The sequence below is a fragment of the Patiria miniata genome, unplaced genomic scaffold, assembly GCF_015706575.1.
Source record: "Patiria miniata isolate m_02_andy unplaced genomic scaffold, ASM1570657v1 HiC_scaffold_13, whole genome shotgun sequence".
In the NCBI taxonomy this organism is placed as follows: Eukaryota; Metazoa; Echinodermata; class Asteroidea; order Valvatida; family Asterinidae; genus Patiria; species Patiria miniata.
In genome coordinates, this window is record NW_024037051.1 from 8,231,565 (window position 1) to 8,253,665 (window position 22,101).

The 22,101-nt window shown below is 40.0% G+C and overlaps 1 protein-coding gene across 1 annotated transcript in view; it reads left to right on the forward strand.

The window, feature by feature from the left end:
* LOC119721551 overlaps positions 1 to 19,619 on the forward strand; it is a 37,481-nt gene extending 17,862 nt beyond the window's left edge. The window contains exons 14-34 of the mRNA XM_038191631.1: positions 491 to 913; positions 1,616 to 1,726; positions 2,920 to 3,027; positions 4,579 to 4,944; positions 5,483 to 5,593; positions 6,647 to 6,760; positions 7,392 to 7,617; positions 8,164 to 8,285; positions 9,189 to 9,275; positions 9,753 to 10,091; positions 10,692 to 10,712; positions 10,994 to 11,053; positions 11,637 to 11,768; positions 13,171 to 13,287; positions 14,522 to 14,642; positions 15,492 to 15,563; positions 15,765 to 15,833; positions 16,428 to 16,499; positions 16,843 to 16,914; positions 18,056 to 18,139; positions 18,446 to 19,619. Of these exons, the coding sequence (XP_038047559.1) occupies positions 491 to 913; positions 1,616 to 1,726; positions 2,920 to 3,027; positions 4,579 to 4,944; positions 5,483 to 5,593; positions 6,647 to 6,760; positions 7,392 to 7,617; positions 8,164 to 8,285; positions 9,189 to 9,275; positions 9,753 to 10,091; positions 10,692 to 10,712; positions 10,994 to 11,053; positions 11,637 to 11,768; positions 13,171 to 13,287; positions 14,522 to 14,642; positions 15,492 to 15,563; positions 15,765 to 15,833; positions 16,428 to 16,499; positions 16,843 to 16,914; positions 18,056 to 18,139; positions 18,446 to 19,619 (4,001 nt within the window). The remainder of the gene's footprint in view (positions 1 to 490; positions 914 to 1,615; positions 1,727 to 2,919; positions 3,028 to 4,578; positions 4,945 to 5,482; positions 5,594 to 6,646; positions 6,761 to 7,391; positions 7,618 to 8,163; positions 8,286 to 9,188; positions 9,276 to 9,752; positions 10,092 to 10,691; positions 10,713 to 10,993; positions 11,054 to 11,636; positions 11,769 to 13,170; positions 13,288 to 14,521; positions 14,643 to 15,491; positions 15,564 to 15,764; positions 15,834 to 16,427; positions 16,500 to 16,842; positions 16,915 to 18,055; positions 18,140 to 18,445) is intronic.
* The last annotated feature ends 2,482 nt before the right edge of the window (positions 19,620 to 22,101 follow it).

A 22,101-nucleotide genomic window follows, 5' to 3' on the forward strand; every position in this document is an offset into this window, starting at 1 on the left:
GTATTTCCTCGTGTGGAGACGTTTGAACGTTTCATTTGAGATACTAGATCATTTGAGGTACTAACAGGATGCCGCGCTACCCGCAACACCAAGTGGGCATGGTAAACCATGATGCCGATCGCCAAATATTTCATCATCATCATGGACATTTATGTTTCACGTAGTAGCGATACATTTGGGAATATTTTACTGAGTAATCTTGTAATATTTAACTATTCAAAGTCTAAAAGAAACAAATACACCGACAGGCAAAACAAAACAAATATTTTTTTCATGTGCCAACCGTTACTTCAGAGCACATCGGGGCATATACATGTATACGATATGCAGTTTAGGACATGTATGTATATGCAGAAAAAAGACATCAGACACACCGACTGCATTATACTCTTTTAATATAGGATAGTTGCGATTGAGATGAAGAGAGAAACTGGATGTGATGAGGGATATACATTTACAGCTTTGATTTAGTTTTTTTCTCTAAATGCAGGTGTTTGTGGAACGACCAATTTGAATCTGTCAACTCACAAAGAAGTGGTAACAGTGGAAGTTGCCTACGGGCATGACGGATATAAACAGCAGCTTGTAACAGTCTCCGTACGCGACCACCAAAATATCCCCCTGGTTATCGCTAACACTACATCCAACATCAGTGAGTGCGTGTGGAAGGTCTCCTCGTCAAGGGGAACTCGCATAGAGATAACTGTTGCCAGGTTTGTCGGTACTAATCTACGCATCGGTAACGGCCACGACCCTAGTGAGGGCGCACCCATTTGGTCCCATTCTGAGACTTTGTTGTCTCGCAAGACACTGTTTTCTTCGGGTTCAGCTGTATGGATAACAACTGTTGTGTACAGTTACCATTGGGAACCTTACCAGCTACAGTTTACCCTCCGTAACTTCACAAGTATTGGTAAGCAGTTCCATGCAAGGAATTCCGTTAATAAATCTTATGTCGTGAAATATGGTATGAGGGTGGATAGTTGATATACGGGGGCTAATATCGACTATCACCCGGAGTAAACCATGGCAAAGTTAATTAAGCTACTTTACCTCATACATATTCAACAACATCTCGTCGATTTTCGGATCAATTATTTTGGCAAAACATTGCTTTTTGTCTGCCTCTGTGAAAGAATGTTCTATCCCTTGGACATTCTGTCCTAGCTTTGCCTTGGATATTGATATTGTGTTCCGAGGAAATAGTGTCTCCCACTAGGTATCTGTCCCCTATCCGCATGCCTTAACGGAGAATTTTTTCGTTCGTTTTTATAATATAGACTTTTTCAAATGAATCCACGTTTCTGAGGATGGATTTTCTTTTATCTGTGTTATCTGTGTAAACCCCCCCCCCCCCAAAAAAAAAAATTAAGTCATTACTGCTATGAAAAACATTCATTTCGTCACACACAAAAAAATGAAGGAGAGCAATTTGGAAGAGTTGCAAAGGTCACGAAATGTAAACAGTCCTTCATCATTGTCGAACCAGGACTGCAGGGCAACCAAAGGCAGACCGTAAATAGGGCCTACTTTGACCAGGTTGTTCTGCCTGACCGCAGGCTTTTTAAATCGAGAAAATACGTTACCTTAATTTGAAAATTGTATTTGTAATCAGATTGTGACGAGGGGCAGTTCGCATGTACTTCAGAAACTATGTGCCTGAACCAGTCTTCGGTCTGCAACGGGATTCACGAGTGTCCAACTTACGCAGATGAACTCTCTTGCAGTAAGTAAAGGCCTACCTTCTGTACTCTTTAATAATTATATACCTCATGCCTCAAATCAGACGCAAAGGAAAACACGCAACAGTATTGTATTGTACAATAATTTCAGACTTCAAAGTGAACGTTTCAGACATACATTGGATGAAACTACCACCCGGTGTTGTAGTCGAGAACTTTTTTTCCCCGAACACGTAGTACTTAGGTTACCGAGCACGAATACGGGTGAGGGTGCTTGCACTTCCGAGTACAAGTACAGGTCTCCGAGTACGACTGCTTGAACTTACGAGTACGAGCATGAGTGCGAGTACGAGAACTTCCGAATACGGCCATACGGCAAATGGTTCATTAGGCGCGTAATTGGCCCAGGCCCAGTCAGACCGATATACAGACCCAATCGAGTTTATTTCGAGTACTGCTATTCGAGTACGAGTACTTTGATGATCGAGTACAATTTCGACTTGTCGAGTACGAGTACTTTGCTGCCCTAGTAGGAGTACCGTCATTAATCATTTCGAGTACGAGTGCTTTGACGTTCGAGTACAGGTAAACGAATACTCTTATTAAAAAAATAATCAATTAGCACTCGAGTACGAGAACCGAGTACGAGAACCGAGTAGAGTACAACAACACAGCTACCACCCCTCTTCTATTTACTGCCCTGCCCAAACGACACCGACTCCTTCACCAGTTCGAAACATAACTTAACTGCGCAGCGTTTACAAAAAAAACTTTACAACAACTCGTCAGAGGGCAGCAGGTACTTTCCCGCACTACGCAAGACCCTTTTCATAGCAATACAACAAAAAGCTACGTGCCAGACATTGTCCAGACAGTTCCAAGACAGTGCGCTGGAAAGATAATTGACTGGCGGCTGTGGTATGCAGTTATGAAGGGTGATGACTGTGTCAAGTTACAGGTCTTTGTTGATGTTTCAATGAGACTTGGCAGGAGGCCTGGTCGAAAGTTTGTTGACACGGTATGGGTGTAGCCCTGGCTGCAAAGTTCATTGAACCAGCTGATTTGGCAAGGGTTGAATGAGGATTAGATAGGAGGTGAACGTTAATGGTCCTAAAAAAAATTGTATTCAAACAATTGGGTTTGTTGATGCCCAAGGGGCATCAGGTCACTCCGCCCAGGGGTGACTTTTGAGGCTTCACTTTATAACGACAATATTTCATGTCTTTTGTTTCGATAGCGAGTTGCCAGGAAGAATTCCTTTGCTCAACAGGAGAGTGCATAGCGATCGATAACGTGTGCAATCGGTACTCTGACTGCCCGAAGCGGAATGATGAATTCAACTGTGGTAAGCCTAGCTAAATTGTTTTGTGTAAATGTATTTGCTGAATGAAAGTAAGCACATTGATCGATCTTGACAAGGGCTTGATGCTATTCTGACGAACATACAACTACTGCTGTACGGATGAGAGAATCAACCAGCTTTATTATGTTTCTCCTATCGTGTGCTAACATGTAATTGATTTTGGATGGTTACAGCCCGATAGTCCGAAGGTGCGATAGTCCGAAGGTTCTTTAGCCCGAAGGGTAATTAGTCCGAAGGTTCGTAAGTCCGAAGGTTTAATAGTCCGAAGGTTCGAAAGTCCGAAGGGTTTTTTTATCCGAAAACAGAAGAAGGTTAAATAGTCCGAAGGTCCTAAGTCCGAATAGTCGATAGGGTTCGATAGTCCGAATCGAGAATAAGATCCGATGGTCCGAATTGACGATAAGGTTCGATAGTCCGAATGGACAATATTTTTCGATATTCCGAATTGACAATATGACTTTATTGTCGAATCGGACTATCTGAGCTAATTGTCGATTCGGACTATCGGACCCGATTGTTCATTCGAACTTTCGGACCTTATTTTGAATTCGGAATAATGAGCCCTCGGACTACTAAGCCTTATTTTCGTTTCGGACTCTTGAACCTTCGAACTTTTGAACCTTCAAACTAATGAACCTTTGGACCAATGAACCTTCGGACTAATGATCCCTCGGACTATTGAACCTTCGGACAAATGAACCCTCGGACTATTGAACCTTCGAACTATCGAACCTTCGGACTATTGCTTCAAATGTTCAGAGAACCTTATTTCATTTTCGGACTAACTTGTGAGAAGTTTGTGCACTCGGACTCTCGAATCTTCGATCGGACTAAAGAACCTTCGGACTAAAGTGTGGGACATACTGATATATCTTCAGTAGTAAGAAAGCCCGGTATGGGTTATGCGTTTAATTAATGCACCCATAAAGGCACCAGAAGGAATAGCGTCTTCACACAATGAAGACACTAATAGGACCAATGCGTATTAAATGTTGCTGGTCCTAATAAAGGGCCAAGCCTGTAGACCTTCATCATGCTGCCACCATTTCAGTCATGCTCCCTGTATCCAATAAAAGGAACCAGACTATTTTCCCGTCCAGTCTCACTTTGGTTACGTTGATTTGAATGGGAAAAAATCAAGATGGCCGCAACATGATAATTGTCTAGTCCTCTCTGAACATGACCGACCGACGGACCACCCACCCACACACACAAGTGTATAAATACCTTCAATCGTGGACCTTCTGCGTTGTCACTCTTTTGTTTGTACTTTTAGGAAGACCTCCCATATCTTTTGCACATGGTCGTCAATCGTGGACCACCAGGAATTGTGTACCCTATTGCCCTCTTTTGTTCAGGGGACCTGAATGCATTAATAAACCCACTGATATACTTAAGTGTCCTCTTTAATCCTTTTTTTTTTTGGCTCTTGAATTGCGACTTAGTTTTTCTTTGAACGAGGGCAATCAGTAGCTTCACCTTCAATTTTTATTGATAAATGACGCTTTTCAAACGTTTACTTCAACATTGCAGGTTTCTGCGGGGAAACAAATATAGCATTGAATGCTTCCGTTAGCCGATTTTTCACGGCAGCGTTTGACGTAAATCGTGAAAATGACTGTGTGTGGACTGTCACCGCTGAACCGTCCACACGAATTCTGATCACCGTCATAACCCACCGATATTTATCGACCACCTTTTGCGATGGGAATTATGGAGACTTTGTTAGAGACAGCAACCGAAGTAGATGTACAGAACTTGCCACCTTGCAAGGATCCACTGCGATATTCCGTAGACAAGCTTCTTCGAGTGGCCCCGCGCTATGGATAGAGGACACTGTCCATAGTTATTATGATAACTGGGATCTTACGCTTACGCTTAGTCAGTTCGTGGATGTTGGTAAGTAAATCTAAAACACAGTGACGTAAATCTTTTCCGACGAGTGGGGGGATGGGGGATGACCAAAATCCAAAAATTTCCCGGCCGTGGAAATTCGAAGGGGGGGGGGGGGTTGCTGGATACCACATTACACTAGGGGCGCTGTTCATGATACACAATGTACATCGCTATGTTTACTCGTTGTTACATAAAAAAGCGCATTTTAAGCTTTTACTTTTGTTCTCAATTTTTCAGTGCAATGTTGAAAAGGCCTACCTTTTCGAGAAAAACCATCGAAATCCTCATTTTCTTTTTTTCTCATCTCGAAAACGTGGGGGAATGATTCAATATCCCACCCCCCCAGTCAAAAACTGGGCGGGATATATCCCCCCATCCCCGGGATTTACGCCCCTGGTAAACAAATGTTACTGACCAACTCCCACTTCTTGCCAAATCGGCAAGTTATACTAATTACATCGCAAGTGGAAACGCTAAAATTGTTAACAAAATGGACCTTACCCATATGTTGAAATAACATTACGCCTTGTGTATTTGGCAGTGTGCCAAAATGGAGAGTATATGTGTCCCTCTGGGAGAACGTGTATCGACCAATCCGCTGTCTGCGATGGCTGGCCAGACTGCCCTGAGTACGAGGACGAATTTGGATGTAGTAAGTGTGAACAAGTCAGGAAATTAAAAAAAAAAAAAGGTTTAACCTTTGTTCGTCCCCGATGACCTCAGATTTCTATGAGCTCTGATTTCTTTGGGTCGACCATACCGTATAAAGTAAAAAGTCCTGGGTCAGATCTGTCTCGGAATCCGTTTCCTATTTCACTTGATACTTTTCAGTGTCAAAACGTAATTTTTCTGGTCAAAAATGCCAATTTTCTGGCGAAATTAACCCAGAATGATCATGAGAAGTTTTTATTTAACGTTGAAGGTGTCAATATTAAACCCTGAAATGTATCAGGTCAGATGGAGTCAACCAGGATTAGTGATAAGTTCGGGGGCGAATCTGACCTGTACTTATGAGAGTGTATAATGAGCTCTCATTGGACGAATGTTTCACCCAGTGACCCGGGTTTGGACACTAGCCCTGGATCGTACGGTTATGTGCTTAGTCTATGGGACAGTGTTGTATTAGAGGGACAATCTTGCTCGTTTTTTTCCCCGTGGTGTTTGCATATTGCGAACTTAAATTCGTCAGATTAACCAGCATCTTGCATGTCTACGAACCGGATTTGTTTTGAATTTGCCGGGGCTGGTTAAAAAATAATCACCCCGACAATTTTTGCGTTCGCCACTGATGTATCCTCCAATATAGGATTGGCCCTTCATCTACGTATTTGTTTATGAACAATGTATACTCGGTGTACCATTGATTGCGAGGGGAAAAAAATCACTTGTCAGAAGTCGAACCAACGAACTCCTACTAGTCTGGGTGATGTAAATATCTAAATATATACCTACCTGGCGCAAATTCCATCTTTTGAACTGATCTATCAGTTTGGAGGTGTACAGGAAAGTTTCATTCAGTAACATTAACAAAGTTTATTTATGATTTTTAATGCAGCCGTCTTGCCAAGGAATCCTATTTTTGGCCCGATTTAACATAAAAAGTCTTCATGAAATTGTTTCTTAAATTTTTTGGAAACGAAAATGCTGAACGTTTTAACAAGTAATGGGTTGCCATTTGCCATTTACATTTGGTTTCCTTTTTCAGGAGGTTGTTCCAAAGAGGAGTTTGCGTGTGGAACAGGCAGCGAATGCTACGAAAAACAGCATATCTGTGATGGAAGCCTTAACTGTAATGACTTTTCTGATGAGTTCCATTGCGGTAAGCTTTCCCCGCTATAGAGGGTGGTGCAAAAAGAAAGAAACCCACTTTTGACAGGAATTTGAAACTACTTAACTCATTTGAACTGTTTTTATAATGTAGTGACGAATGGCTCCTCAACCATACATGGTGAACAAATCTTGAAAAAAATCGGTTAGTGTTGTTATGCTAATTTGAATACAAGTCACAAAATCACTGTTGTCCACGTTTAAGTCTAATGTAGTGTTTTTGTCTTCAATTCAAGCTCCGGAGCTCAGTCAAGCGGACGGAATAAAGCCGTCCATGGAAAAACAGGTTTGGCACATAAAATGTTTAAACCACCATATCTCCGTGACAGAATACTATTTGCAATAATTTTTTGTTCACTTATGTTTAAAGATCAATATCTCAATACCATATAATTGATTTTTTGAAATATGCTCAACAAGTTAGTAGGTGAAAATTGCTGTCAAAAGTGGGTTTCCTTCTTTTTGCACCACCAATAGAGCTATATATTTCATGCCCTGGTTTCCTTAGGTTCTCTCTATCCAAGTAGTCACTGGGAATAAACAAGTTAACTTTACAGCTTTATGAAAATATATGAATATAATATTATATATAGTTTAACTTACGCCTATCGTGTCCAATACAGGTCCGTGCAGTGACAGGCATGTCGACATGACGCTAGGCTACGCCAATCTTACCTCACCCGGCTGGCCAGGGAATTACCCAACAAATATAAGATGCTACTGGTTTGTGCTGGCTCCTGAGGAACACAGAATTCTGGTCATATTTCTTGAATTCGAGACCGAATATCATTACGATTACCTGAAGTGGTCCAGTGGGCGTACGTCTACGGACGGCCTCAAAATAAGCGGGTAATTTATGAGACTACATTATCAATATTTACGACATGTGTTAGGCCTTCAGCTGAATGTTCAATTCTTTCATTTTGCTCCAGCGACCCCGGGAGTAGATTTTCTTAACATTTACAATTAAATAAGATTGGTATCACGCATTGTTCTCTACATTTCAACTTCTGCTTTTTTTCTTATGGTTTTACTCGAAAGAACGAACTATTTTTACAACATGAAAGTTCGGAGACGTATCACGATAAGTTAAAAAAAATAATTCGCGAATGAGCCATTGGTATTATTGATGGGAAACTTAGGGGGTCTCATTTCCCGAGGGGGAGGACTATGAATAGGCCTTTCATATTAATAAAACGCACACCTTTTTCTTCCCAAAATTCTGACAGAGAGGGGATGCCTTGCTCGTGCACTTCTTATCTACACCAGTGCTCAATATCCTGAGCTGTATGAGCCTATACTCTTTTACAGTTTGGATTATTTTGTTTCCTTACAATGCCACAAAACCTTATCATATTCAAAGACTAACTTGTTACGTTATATCTTCACATACAGATCGAATTCTCCCAGTAGAATAGCTTCAAGAGGCACAGAATTATCCTTGCATTTCTTTTCGGACTGGTCGATCGAAGAGAAAGGATTTTTACTTCAACTTGAACAAAAGCCTGCAGACGAAAGTAAGTCATGTCATAAAAAAAATAGTTTAATTTGAAATTGGGAATTGGGGAACAACGTTTTTGATGCAATTTTTCTTCATTCTGAACGTTTTATTTGTAACTCGTGAAATTATGACTGGGTGTATCTCGTGAAATTATGACTCGTAAATTGAGTGCTGTGGGAAAAAAAGTAACTGACCTATTTCTTTTGCAGTTTTCCACAAAACACATTTTCGCCGTGGTGATTCTGTTTGTAACTATCGAAAGGTTTCATGTTATTGCGTTAATGATGGCTGAGTAAAACGCGATGTTTTGTCGTGAAAGATTTTAGAATGTGTCAACTGTGAAAATGGACATGAATCTTTCCGCAAATTTAATCTGTAGGACGATAATATTATTTGATATACCTTCTTGGTGGTTTGATATATTCTTGTTGATTTGATACCTGACTGTTGATATGATACCTAATTGTTGATTTGATACCTGATTATTGTTTTGATACCCGATTGTTGATTTGATACCTGATTGTTGATTTGATACCTGATTGTTGATTTGATACCTGATTGTTGATTTGATAACTGGTTGTTGATTTGATACCTGATTGTTGATTTGATACCTGATTGTTGATTTGATACCTGATTGTTGATTTGATACCTGATTGTTGATTTGATACCTGGTTGTTGATTTGATACCTGATTGTTGATTTGATACCTGATTGTTGATTTGATACCTGATTGTTGATTTGATACCTGATTGTTAATTTGATACCTGATTGTTGATTTAATACCTGATTGTTGATTTGATACCAAATTGTTGATTTGATACCTGATTGTTGATTTGATACCCGACCGTTCTTGACATGATACCTGATTACCCATTGCTGCATACAGATAGCGATTTGTTTTCATGTATCTTTATTTTAAGTCTCATGCGAGGTTGGAGAGGTAATGTGCCAGTATACGGAGTTCATATGTGTGCCACCAAACACCGAAGTTTTGCAATGCCCACAAAGTAAGTGACTTTGTCGGTGTCTCGTTTGATAATGTGCGTCATTTTATCCGATTACATGATTATTTTATCCGATTACATTGGTACTTTTCTGGGTTATTGAAAAGGGGCCAGGTAGAGTATACACATGGGCGTTGCGAGCGGGGGGGGGGGTGTGGCGAAAAGACAAAGGGGGAAGGAGAAAAAGGGGAAAAAAGAAAGAAAAGGAGGAGCGAAGTCATATTGCTGTTAATTTATTGAGGTGGGGGTGGGGGGGGGGGGGCAAATGTCCTTGCCCACCCTAAAAAATGATAAATCGAGAATATGCTGGAAAGTACAGAGATTTCGGGGGGGGGGTGCTTTGCGCCCCTCTAGAAACAATCCTGGCGACGCCCATGAACATACAGAGTATTCATTTGATCTGAATTGGGATTTTTGCCTCGTCATATTCTCAAGATTATATTTGGAGACAAAAGACCAACTTTGCCTTTCTACCTTTAGATAATTGCGGCGAGGATACCGTGCTTGTGGATTTACTACCAGTGAATTTCTCTTCGCCAAACTACCCGGCCAATTACCCTGCTGCACTTGACTGCACGTGGACCATCACTACTTCGTGGTTTCTCGTGATTTTTGTCCAAATCGAAGATTTTTTTACGGAAGCTATATACGATGTCGTGCAATTTCAAGGTCCCACATTTTACGGAGACTTGACTTCAGATTTCAAGATGGACGGCACAACAAAAGTTCGCAGTATGGTCTTCAATTCGTCGTCAATGTTTATTAAATTTACATCAGATTCTGCTAGGGAAAGGAGGGGATTTCGAGTGTCGATTGAAAGCAGCTTTCCTTTCGAGAGTAAGTATTAACAGGCTAGCTTTTATTCTCGAGCGTGGTGAGGCTTCGTGTCTCCTCCTTTCTTGTTTGAAAAATTAGATGTCGAAATTTTCCCCTCGAGAATTTAATGAGTAATAACACCTTAGAACAATGATCTTGTACTTCTGCTGTACTTAGAAACTTTCAATGTCAAATGACCAATGAATCTAAGAATGTATGGGACAACATCCTGTGGGCTGCATATATGCAAGGTTGTGCTCTTGAGGCAGACACAATACACACTGTAAACATGCTCGCTGTGTGGGCGCAGGTAAGTAGAAGGAACAGCTAATGGAGTTATACGCGTAGAGCACAAATTGAACATCCATGAGATTAATACAAGAACTATAAATGTGAAAAAAACCCTCAAAACGTAGCGTTGATAATTAAATAGTGATAATTAACTAAAAATTAAGACGAATTGAGAATTAAGCAATGAATATGTAAAAAAAAAAAAAAGACGCTCCAGAGCGATCGGGCATGCACATAAGTCCTTTACCATAGGGCATTTGCACAACTTAAAATGTCGTTCCCCTAATATTAATATATTGGAAGCACCAACAGCCGTACCAATTTTTAGCCCTCGTTTTTCAATCCGTCAATTGAACTGTGATGGTGGAAATGTAATCAAACAGCATTGTAGGTTATATGACTACCAATCTTTGTTATCAGATTTTTTTTTCTTTGGGCGTCGGTGTCAAAGCAGTAGTACCCCAACCGAATTGATTTTTCAATTAATGCAATTCAATCAGTCAGTGTGATTCCTAATAAGGATTTTGTATGTCACTATAGTAAACTAATGCAACTGAACTAAAGGGCCAAATTTATTCACAGAACGAGATGTCTTATCTCTTTACAACGTACAGATTTTACTTGGTGCGATGTAGATGAATCGTCAGGTGAAGACTGTGAAACCATGCTCATAGGTACGTTTTTGTGCACCATGTAATTCAACCAAGACGCATGTTTAAACACACATGTTTACGTGACATACGAAGTGTGGACATTCCTTTGTTTCGTGTAGTTAAGAAAAACCTGTAAAACAAAACATTTTTAGTCACCTTTTTACCCAATTTTTCTTCCTATTTTTCCCCTTAGTGTTTCTCTTTCATTTTGCCACGGATAAATCTAACCCCAAAATGCCTCTAAACCTGTTTTCCAGAGAGTGGGAAACACTGTGGGGATGTGGGCAGTGAATGTAATGCTTGTACACATCTTTGTATAAACACCGGAAATCGTGGACACTCTATTCCTCATTCCTTGTTTGCTTGTTTGCCCCGACCATTTTGTCCCCAGTCTAGTCCACGATTGCCGGTTTTCTTACATACTCACCCACACACACATTTTCGTGGTGAGGAGCGAAAAAAAGGCGAATTTTGAGGTATTTTTCCTAATTATTAAACCAAAATGTATTCAGTAGCACTGAAAATGGAGGAAAGGGTGCAAAGCTTTAAATGCAAACGACACTTAATGTGCCTCTTTAATTCTCTTCTCTTTAATTCTGAACAGAGGAAATCCCGGTGTCGTGTGATATGCACAACAAAAGTCTTTTCGACTGTAAAGACGGGTCGTGCGTGATTCCTGAAGCCAGATGCGATGGGTTTACAGACTGTAACAGCGGACTTGATGAACAGAATTGTGGTAACACTGTTATTTTTCTAATCTGGAAAAGGGTGTTCTTGTGGCAGTGATTGATCACCAGCACAGCAGTGTACAGGTTATGTTTCCCAATTCTCACGAGTTTCCGATTTTCTTTTCACGTCAATGTGTGTGCAAACCTGTCAGGCATATAGGATCATTTGATTTTCATGCATTTTGCTCGTTTCCAATAATAACACCACTCATCATCCAAACAAATATGATCAGAAACTTACCTGTTGAAATTTCAGCCCAATGGACATTACACTTTTTGAGCAAGCAGTGAAAAACAACTTTTTGGTCACGAAACACGATTTTGTCAAAAGCTTTATTTATTCAAAAAATCAGTCAATTGACTACAGTCACCTAGGCGTACGGAATATTTTCACGAGGGTGTTTAGTACCAGTACGAGTTTCAATCAAAGTAAGCTGTTTGATAATTCGGTAGGGTACTTTTTTTTCCAGAATAAAATTGTTTGCAGAAAAAAAAATTTCCAGAAAAAAAACCGAAACATTTCTGCTCCCCTGGTTATATACACGGCCTGACCCTGCCATTTGCAGCAAAAGGCCATATCATAATAGTCAGTTACTCCTTTCATTTCATATCATTTAAAGCCTGTTCATCCGATGCGTAAGTGTGACGTCATCTCAACTTAATCATGCTTACTGCAAACGGTGTAGCATTGTACCAGTGCATGGAACAGGAAGTTAACGCAACTTCGTGTTTATCCAATGGGTGCTTGTAATCAGTGGTGCGTGCGCGTGTATACATTACGAAGTCTTCTCCAAGCCTCTTCCAAGTTATGTGCCAACTTCATATTGTTGAAGACTAAGGCACATTGTTGGGCGTGCAACTTGTGGATGGAGTGCATATCACGAACCGGATACTTCACACGAAGCGAAGCAAATTTCATGACGTCAATAATCGTTTCATTGTGACGAACGCCGTTACCCTAAGAATTCGCTTCGCTGTCAAATTCGCGTAAAGAACGAGTCCAGCTTTAATTAGTCATTCATAAATACCTAAGACAGTTAACCCATTTCTATAAGTCGAGAGCCCGTCACGTGGCCGGTTTTAAACGGTTGATAATAATGACCGGTTGGCTGGTCTTAAACACTTTTCCAGTGTCACATGAAAGTTGGACTCCTATGAAATCCGGTGCATTTTACCGTCTTATCGGTTGAATGTTGAGAAAAAATGACCATCAGTATTGAACACAACTTGACATCAAAATGGTTTAACTTTGGTAGGATAATGATGGAGAAAAAGGTCCGACTTGGCCTAAGAATCACTTGCCTTTAATGCCATTGTCCGAAAGTCTGTATTGTGTCCAGACTGAACTTCGTACAGAAATGATGAAGGTCTTTGAGACGTACTATTTCTTATGATGCTTTGTTTTCACAGAAAATATACACTGCCCCGAGTTTTACGCGTGCAATGTATCCAGTAAGTGTATCTACTGGCAGGAAGTATGCGACGGCACGGCCGACTGTGGCTCTGGTGACGACGAGATTGATTGCGGTAAGTCTCGTTGCCTTGATATCAATTTCAAACACAGTCCAAAGTTTCAAACAGCAGAAAATCGATGGACCCTTAATCATCCTCCACTTTTTGGTCCGGCGAACATAATATTTTTAATATACACTCATTAACACGTAAAAGTCCCAGCAGTACGTATCAAATTCAATCCGGCCAAAATCCGGGTAAGATTTGACCCGGCACGCTTTCTGGTCAAAATGAATTTGTCTGACACACTTTTTCTCGGGCCATTTGTCACGTAAAAGTGTCATTTTGACACGCACACACATTTTTAGACACTTTTGTTTTACTATACTCTCGAGGACAATACTTTGTGTTTCCCTTTGTCACTGTAATATAACACTCTCACATAGACTAAGCATACAAACTTACTATATACCGAGGACTGTTTCCAACAAAAGAACAAGTCCCGAGGACTGGAAGGATCTGTTGTTCCCCCTTTGTGTGTCGGTCCTCGGGGGTTATGTAGAACACGTACATTTTGGCCTCTGTCATGTTAAATCTGATCCAGATTTGGGTCGAATTTTATCTGGGACTTTTAAAAATATATAGGCCCTATAGTTTACAAGTGCATGAGTGCCGCCAAAGTAGCTGTGTTTAGTAGTGATTAAAATCAAGAGATTATTGGCGCGCTTAATTCATTAATTCCCGCATATTCTCGTGTGTTCTTTGAAAATTTAAAAGATATATTCGTTGATAAAAAATAGAGCAGTACCATGTGCATTTCAATCCGTGTATTCACACAGTCGTGCGTGAAAATACCCAACTTGTGCTTCTGCATTCCAAGTGGTTGCACGGTAGCAGATCAAATCTCAATATAACGCTGAAGACCAATGTTAAGGCCAAAAATAAAAAGTCTCCGGTTTCTGGTATGCGCGCGCGTCGCCGTTGCCATGCGCGTCGGCAAAACTCACTGAAAACCGCCAAACTCACTAATTTGACTGGAATCCTACTGCTGCACAATTTTAACGTGCTTTTAGATGGGGTTACGATCGAGTAAAAGCTTTATGTGGCCTCTGTAGATTCCCATATATATTGCACTAAATTTAGTCTGGTAGCATTGGCAGTCATCAGCCGACATTGGAAGGAAAAAAAAGTAAAAAAAAAAAAAAAAAAGCCGCGTCGCAGCACCACTTTAGGGACAAGCATTATACCAGAAACCGGAGACTTTTTGTTTTTGGCCTAAAAGTCTTTCAACGTTTGGATTCATTTGTAGTTAACAAGCGCTGCCCTAACGGCTGTAAGTGCAGCTATGACGTCGACGATTTCCATGTTCGGTGTCAACAAGGTTGGAGTCAAAACACCCTCGCCGACACTGCAAAAAGGACAGGGGCTCTGTGAGTTGTACCTTATGTTATGTGTTTGGTTTAACATTGTTTTTTGTTTTAAAATAAATATTCAAATGCATATGGAATGCATATGCAAAACTAACCTCCCGATTTATTATCAAAAGCTTACTTGGATTAAAGATCGCCAGGGACTCGACTTTACACCTGTAAAATTATTCTGTTTGGCTTACTGTCATTTAGAAGAATTCAATAAATGTAGGTGATTTTCAACCATAAGATAGTCAAGTGATTGATTTTTTGGAAATGTAAAATCTATTGGTGAAATCATGTTTCGTGATCAACGGGTTGGGTATGGTTTTTCACTGTTTTCTCGGAAAGCGTATCCACTGAGCTGACACTTCTGCAGGCTAGGTTTTGAACTTCGTACAATGAATTTCGAGTGGTGTTATTATTGGAGACAAACAATATGTATGAAAAGGAAAGGATCCTATGTGCCCGTACACTTTACACTAACATGTAAATGACATTGTTTTAACAAAGATGCACATTATGCAGTGTTCTGCTTTATGTAAGAATAGCAAAGCTGCCCAATAAGCCAGTTAGGTATATCGATGAAGTAGTCCAGGTCAAAGGTCATTCGGGATAAAATCGCTGACGTGATGATACGCGATGTTACGCGGACGCCCATTCTGGTTGTAGGCCGCTAATAAGCCATTGATCTCCAGTAATAAGACAATTAGCGCACGACCGTCTCCGCACGCGTTCATATCCCGAATGACCTGTGACCCATATCATTGTGCGCATGTGCAGTTGAAATACCGGACTGGCTTTTTTGCCGATTATTGACACTGTCTAAGCAATTCTTCGCTTGTTTTTTTCCCTTTCAACGGTCCACAGGGAACTTTCTCATGGTGACATCCGTACCCTTGAGTTGGGTGCTTTCAAAGGGCTGCACTATCTCCAGGCGCTGTGAGTAGAGTTTTCAATTATCGTCAAAACAACGTTTATGCCGAACGACAAAATATTGAGACAAGTCAAGAATCAGCATGAGAGAAAAAACCCATTAACACGATGAGTTTTGTGAATATCAACTCACATCCAGTTTTTAAAAAAATCATTATTTCCGGCATTCTTTCTTTCTATCTCACAGATGCCTATTTATCATTTCAGGTACCTGACAGATAACCACATACAATGGATACAGCAAGGTGCATTTGCTGGGCTGAATATAACATATCTGTAAGTAGTAAATGCCGATATCGCCACATCAGACGAATTTACCGAAATTGGGAAGAATTAGAATGCTACAAATGTGAATTATATATACTGCACCTTTAATGAAATCCAATTATGGCTATTCTTTGAAAAGGGATGGCTAACCTTTTAAAAACTTGGCGTTTTTGTGTTATTTCGTGTCAGAACGAATTTCGGGGTCCACTTTTGCGACCTCAAAATATCGGGTTGTTCGTAAAGTGTTCGCCTTTTTCGGACGTGTAAGAAACCACATTGTGCATTGGTGCTGTGTGTTATATGTAAATGACCACAAAACGTGTACATTACAATACATTGAATTAAAACGACAGGAAAAACGTATGCGTACTCCGTCGTGTCCGATGTAAACAACCGGAGACTTAATTAATGTACAGGCACTTCTGATAATATCGATACATACTTTTATAGTATATAAATATTTGCTTAGTAATATTGTTCTCAATTCAATACTCATCCTTTCGAATTTCAAAACATCTGTACTCGGAGGGATTGTTTAGTTCAATATGCGTTTATTTCAGCAAAGGCAAAAAGATATTCAGTTGAATATCCTTTTTTTCACAGGGATATTTCTAACAACAATATAACAAGGATTGATTTGCCCATCTTTTACGAATTGGAGCAACTCGAAACATTGTAAGTGACACTTTCATTTCATTCGAAGGGAGTGACGTGACTATATTATTTGATGGGGGACGCCACGCCACTCTTCTATTGCATACTGATGACCTTTTTTTCTATCCGATGTGACATATTCATGTTTTTATCCCAAGGCTAAATTTGCCATCTGCAAGACCAAACGTAATAAATGGTACATGCCGATAATATTTGTCTATTTTAGCGTATTTTTGTGCATTCGATCGGCTAGCTCTCATTGCATGTGTTACTACTATCCAACAAATCCCTCCAACTTTCGGGGCGTCATAGATTAAAGTGTATTAAATTTTGACTACTTTTCTTTTCCTTCCTTTCCATACAGGATGATGGTAAATGTTCCCATCAGGTCTATTTCTGCGGTTGCTTTTCTGGGACTATCAAGTCTTAAAACACTGTAAGAGAATTGCTTCCTTCTTACACTTATAGTTTTACCTGCGCCTTTATGGTGTGCTTTTCTGAATTAGAATCAGTGGCGTCACCAGACTTTTCAGTCTGGGGGGGCACAGGGGGGGCACCAGCATTAGATGGGGGGCACTTAGGTGGATACGGATCGCCGTCCTGGGGGAGGGGTCTAAGGGGAGGGGGTGCCCCCCTCCCCTTTGGAAAATTTTCGCATACGGAGGATGGGCTAGATGCAAAATGGTGCCACATTTGATGCTAAATTCGATCTGAAGATATCTCCAGAAATTGCTATTTAACCAACTCAGATGATGGGAGTTGAATATAACAAAATATATATATATTTTTTTACCAACCCAAATCTCAGATGGGGGGGCACTCGGGGGGGCACTAGGTTTTCTAGGGGGGGCACGTGCCCCCCCTGGCCCCCCCTTGGCGACGCCCCTGATTAGAATGGGAGACCTTATTCACAAGGACGCTATTTTGTTCGTGTTCCCTGAATCAGTTTTATACATTGTAAGCTATTTTATGATTGGAGTGCGTTCCAAGCTTCACTTTCCTTTTTCATTAATGTGGCTTAAAATTGGGATATATATGTTTAAGCACAAATTTTAAATTATTCATCAGAGCAGACATGTGTTATACTTTGTAATGAAGTTGTATTTCATTGCTTTCGTTTTTACTCACATGTTCCTAAAATGAAGAATTTACCTCGCTTTTGATTTAGTGTAGCCGACTCGTATATATAGTTGTGTACAATTTGTGGAGTGTATTAAGCAGGCTTCCGATTCGAAAAAGAAAACCCTGTTGCATCAATACTTGGACACGGGGTTTATGTGTGAAATTCGCGACTGGAAAAAATGTATGGTGTGCAATTCATGGGTCTTCATTTCAATTAGAAAATCAAAAACGTCGATAAAGGTTATAACGTACTAACAAGTCCTTTCAAAATCCACCTTGCTTAAAATATATAGGGCCTGTAGATTAGGATTCTTTGAATTCATTAAATACTATAGCTGCATAAAAACAACATCACTTGTAATTTTCTTTGTCTCCGAAGCAAGACAATACGCAAGCAAAATTCACAAACATATGAAATAAATGATGTCTTTTGGGTTTCTCAACAACTTTTATAGTGTGATCATAGCCAAACTACGAGGCGACATGTTTATCGAGGTGGAAAAGGGAGCGTTTCAAGAGTTAAAGTCGCTGCAAACTGTGTGAGTAAATGAATATAATGAACTGCTTTCATCGACTCTTTAAATCCTCTTTAAATGATGGATGTTACCCTCACTGTAATTCTATAGGCATCTGGTGTTTTTAACAATCCTCTTTCCGGTTTTACCTTCCCTTTTCCTTCATGACATCCAAACACTCGCTTTTATTTTATTTTGATGACGGTAAACATGTTATACTTAATTTATTATACTTAATAGTAGGCCTATATACGTAGTTCCCTCTCGACAGGTGTTTCGTGACAAGATTTAATTAATAGCCTTTTTGTTTTAACTCTGTTCGCTTCATAGGTATGTTGACGACTTCCGTTTATGCTGTGATTTTGCAGAGTTAGAACATTTCTCGGTCGAAACAGACTGCCACACTACCGAGTTGCAACCACCACTGAACCTGTGTGGAAGTCTTTTGCAGAACCACGTGTTGCGCGTGGCATTGTGGGTATTGGGGTTGAGCGCCCTCTTGGGTAATGTAGTGGTTATCATTTGGAGGATAAAAGGCGCAGGTGGTAGAGGAGGTAAGAAGACGCATTCATTTATGGTGTTGAATCTGGCGATTTCGGATTTCATGATGGGTGTGTACATGCTAATGATAGCAGTTGCTGATCTTTCTTATGGCGAGACATACTTCCGTACTGCTAGCGTGTGGCGATCCAGTGTGGTTTGTAAGATAGCCGGAGTGATATCGGTCTTGTCCAGTGAAGCATCAGTGTTTTTCGTGACACTCATCAGCATCGATTGCTTCTTGTGCATTGTGTTTCCATTCAGTCGTGGTATCCACCTCCGAGATAGATCGACTAAAATTGTGGTAGGTTTACTATGGTTTGTGGCTGTTTGCTTGAGCGTTGTTCCTACAGTCTCTGTTGGACCAGATTCTGATCTGTATGGACTCTCTGATGTCTGCATAGGACTGCCTTTCACCACCAAAGCGGCCGGGGCTGACAGCATCCAAGCTGAATTGAACACCAACAATCCCCTAGGAAGCCAACAACTTACTCTTAATGTTGGTACTGACAAGAAACCCGCCTGGATCCTGTCTGTGGTTCTGTTTCTTGGTGTCAATCTGGTTTGCTTCTTGGTCGTCTTTTGTTGCTACGTCGCCATATTTGTCAGTGTTAAAAAGTCGAGTAAGCTGGTAAGAAAGAGCGCTCACCGAAACCGCGAAATCAAAATGGCCGTCAAGATGGCGGTGATCGTAGGCACGGATTTCGCTTGCTGGATGCCGGTGATCATCATGGGGATTCTCTCTCAGACTAACACGATTGAAATAGGAGCTGATATGTATGGGTGGATTGTTGTATTTATCCTACCAATTAACTCCTCACTTAATCCGTACCTGTACACGATTTACTCGGCTTGCACGCCTGGAGCCACTAGCAATAGTACCTCTGTAGACAAACCTGACAAAAAGAATCGAAACACACGCTCGGTCGAAACATTGGATGTCTCACTGTCTGAACTCAAATAAAAATATGCAGACGTTATTTGACAAGTTCAGAATTTTGATGTAAATGAGACTGAATGATCAAAGTTTCATGTAGTATCGTTGTAATCGTTTACAGTTCATATATTAATGGTAAAATAATAATAATAATATTAATGCTAAGTTTGAAATCATGATGTTTGGAAGTAGTTTCCTATTAACACAAAAGCACTAAAATCACACCCCCCCCCCCCAAAAAAAAAGAATTAAAAAAAGTAAGGACTTTGAATTTCCCGAAGAAAGACACACATACAGTCCGTAGTGACAATGTTTAGGATGTAGTCAAAGCTACATATTTTTATGACATTTATTGTGTTGTGTTGATATTTTACTTTAAATTAAGTAAAATATCTGAATTTAAATGATGCAATCAAGAAAACAGAAATAAAGTAAAAATGGTCAAGCCTCAAGATGCAAGAAAGTTTAAGCACAATTTAAAACGTACGGTGTATTGTTCTTGTAAATCCGAGAGTACTATCTACATATTAAATACATTTGTAAATCTGTTTTGTAGAATGTATGAATATAACCATTATCTTTTGAAGTTGAATTATTGGTAAAATTTTTAAACTTGTATTGAACCCAACAATTAGATTTGAGAGACTGTTTCAAAGCAAATCCAGTGAAAAACACACGCACTTTTCTACTAACATATGAAGAGCCTTTCCTGGTTGAATCTCGAGGGTGAGAACTCTCGAAAGAATATCTTAATTGGTGACATGTCATTCTTTCCGTCGATGGTGTGTTTCTATGGGATTGTTTCTGTCATTTCATGAATTGAAAAGAACTTGTACAGCTTTCTGAAGACGAGAATATTACCTTATTTGAACTTCGCACACTTTTCTATCATCATTTTGTGACCTAGCATAATAGTAATGTGTCAACATTGGTGTCTATAGTTGTTAGAGTTTATGCCATTGCGTGTATGCCAACTGTAAAATAATTCTCAAAAGCATTGCCAATAAACTGAACTCAGTAGTTGCAGAGTTAAAGGTCACGAGGTCACGGCCGTACTAGCGCGCTACTTGAAAGCCGAGCACCATTAATTTTAAAGTTGGAGTCCATCATTTGCAGCTATCCAAAAAAGTAACTGGCGTAATTATTGTTGAAAAACGTACTGGTTGAAAGATAGAAAGGGAACTAAACTCCCTGAGACATTATTCTTTCCGGCAAACTCTCATTTTGAAGAAATCAACGAAAGAAGGCATTTCCAACGGTGCGTCTTAAGGAGCACTGTAGGAAAATTTAAATTATTCCTATGTAGTAGACGGACCCCACTTCATCTGGCATCCCGACTTCGCTCCCATAGGAAAGCGCATATGTAAACAAAGCCATTACGTCATTACGTCTCAGGTCTATTCGTCGGATCAGTGCGCGACATCGCGTAAAGCTGCAATTCAAAACAATTCAAAACATTATTTAGCAAATTTCTCCCTCCCCCATTTAACACATCATCCAATGCGACTGCGCACATTTTGGACAGCTCAATTCACCGCTGAATCAAGCAAACTTGGAAAGGTAGGCGTTTGGCCTTGTGATGATAAACAATTGTCACGGACAACATTATTATTTGCCATTTTAAGCAACATCTCTAACATGCCCCCTTTTAACACACGGTCCACAGCGACAGCGCATTACCTGACAGCTTAATATCCAGCAAACTTGGAAACAGGGTTATGTCGGCCTTTGTTTGGAAATCATTGGTGCTCGGTCATCCATGACTGAAGAGATGCAATGGTACATACATGTTAACCCATTATTTTAGATTACCTTTATTTTCATCAACACTGTACATATACGTGTATATCTTAAATGTGATAATTATTGATTATTGTTTTTAGCTAAGATAAGGGGTTCTTACGCCCCCCTCCAATATTTTGTAAAGACTGCCTTTTTCCATTCAAATGCCCCTTTTCACCAGCGCTTACCCCCCCCCCCCATATTTGTAAAGAGTGCCCTTTTTCGCAACTGCCAGGCAGATGTGATAAAGTATCATCTTGTAGTGTAAGCCAGTTATGCTGTGAAAGACCATCGTGATATTTGTTGTTTGTGATGTTAATAAAGGATATAAAAGAAAATGTTGACAATGTTTTTGTTGTTTTTAAAGCCTTCTACATTTCTGGTCTTCATTTCTTGACAAAGGAAGGTATCACCGACTGTTAGTGTACTAAGTAAAAAAATCACACTATTTTAACGTGTTATTTTTTTCGGTTTCTCTGATCGGGAAGGAAACTATATTTAATTTAATACTGGGACCAACAAATGATTTGGTTTATATCCTGGGGTTTAACTTATGGGGCATCAACCCGGGGCCATCTGTGGTTTAGGAGAGTAAACAAAAACAAATAAATGTGGATCGTAACATATGAATTGCCAATGTGCGTGTGTAACTGAATGTTAATGCGTTTGCGTTGCATTTCGATGGTGTCAATTTAGGTGAAAATTCACAAATTGACTTGACGCATTT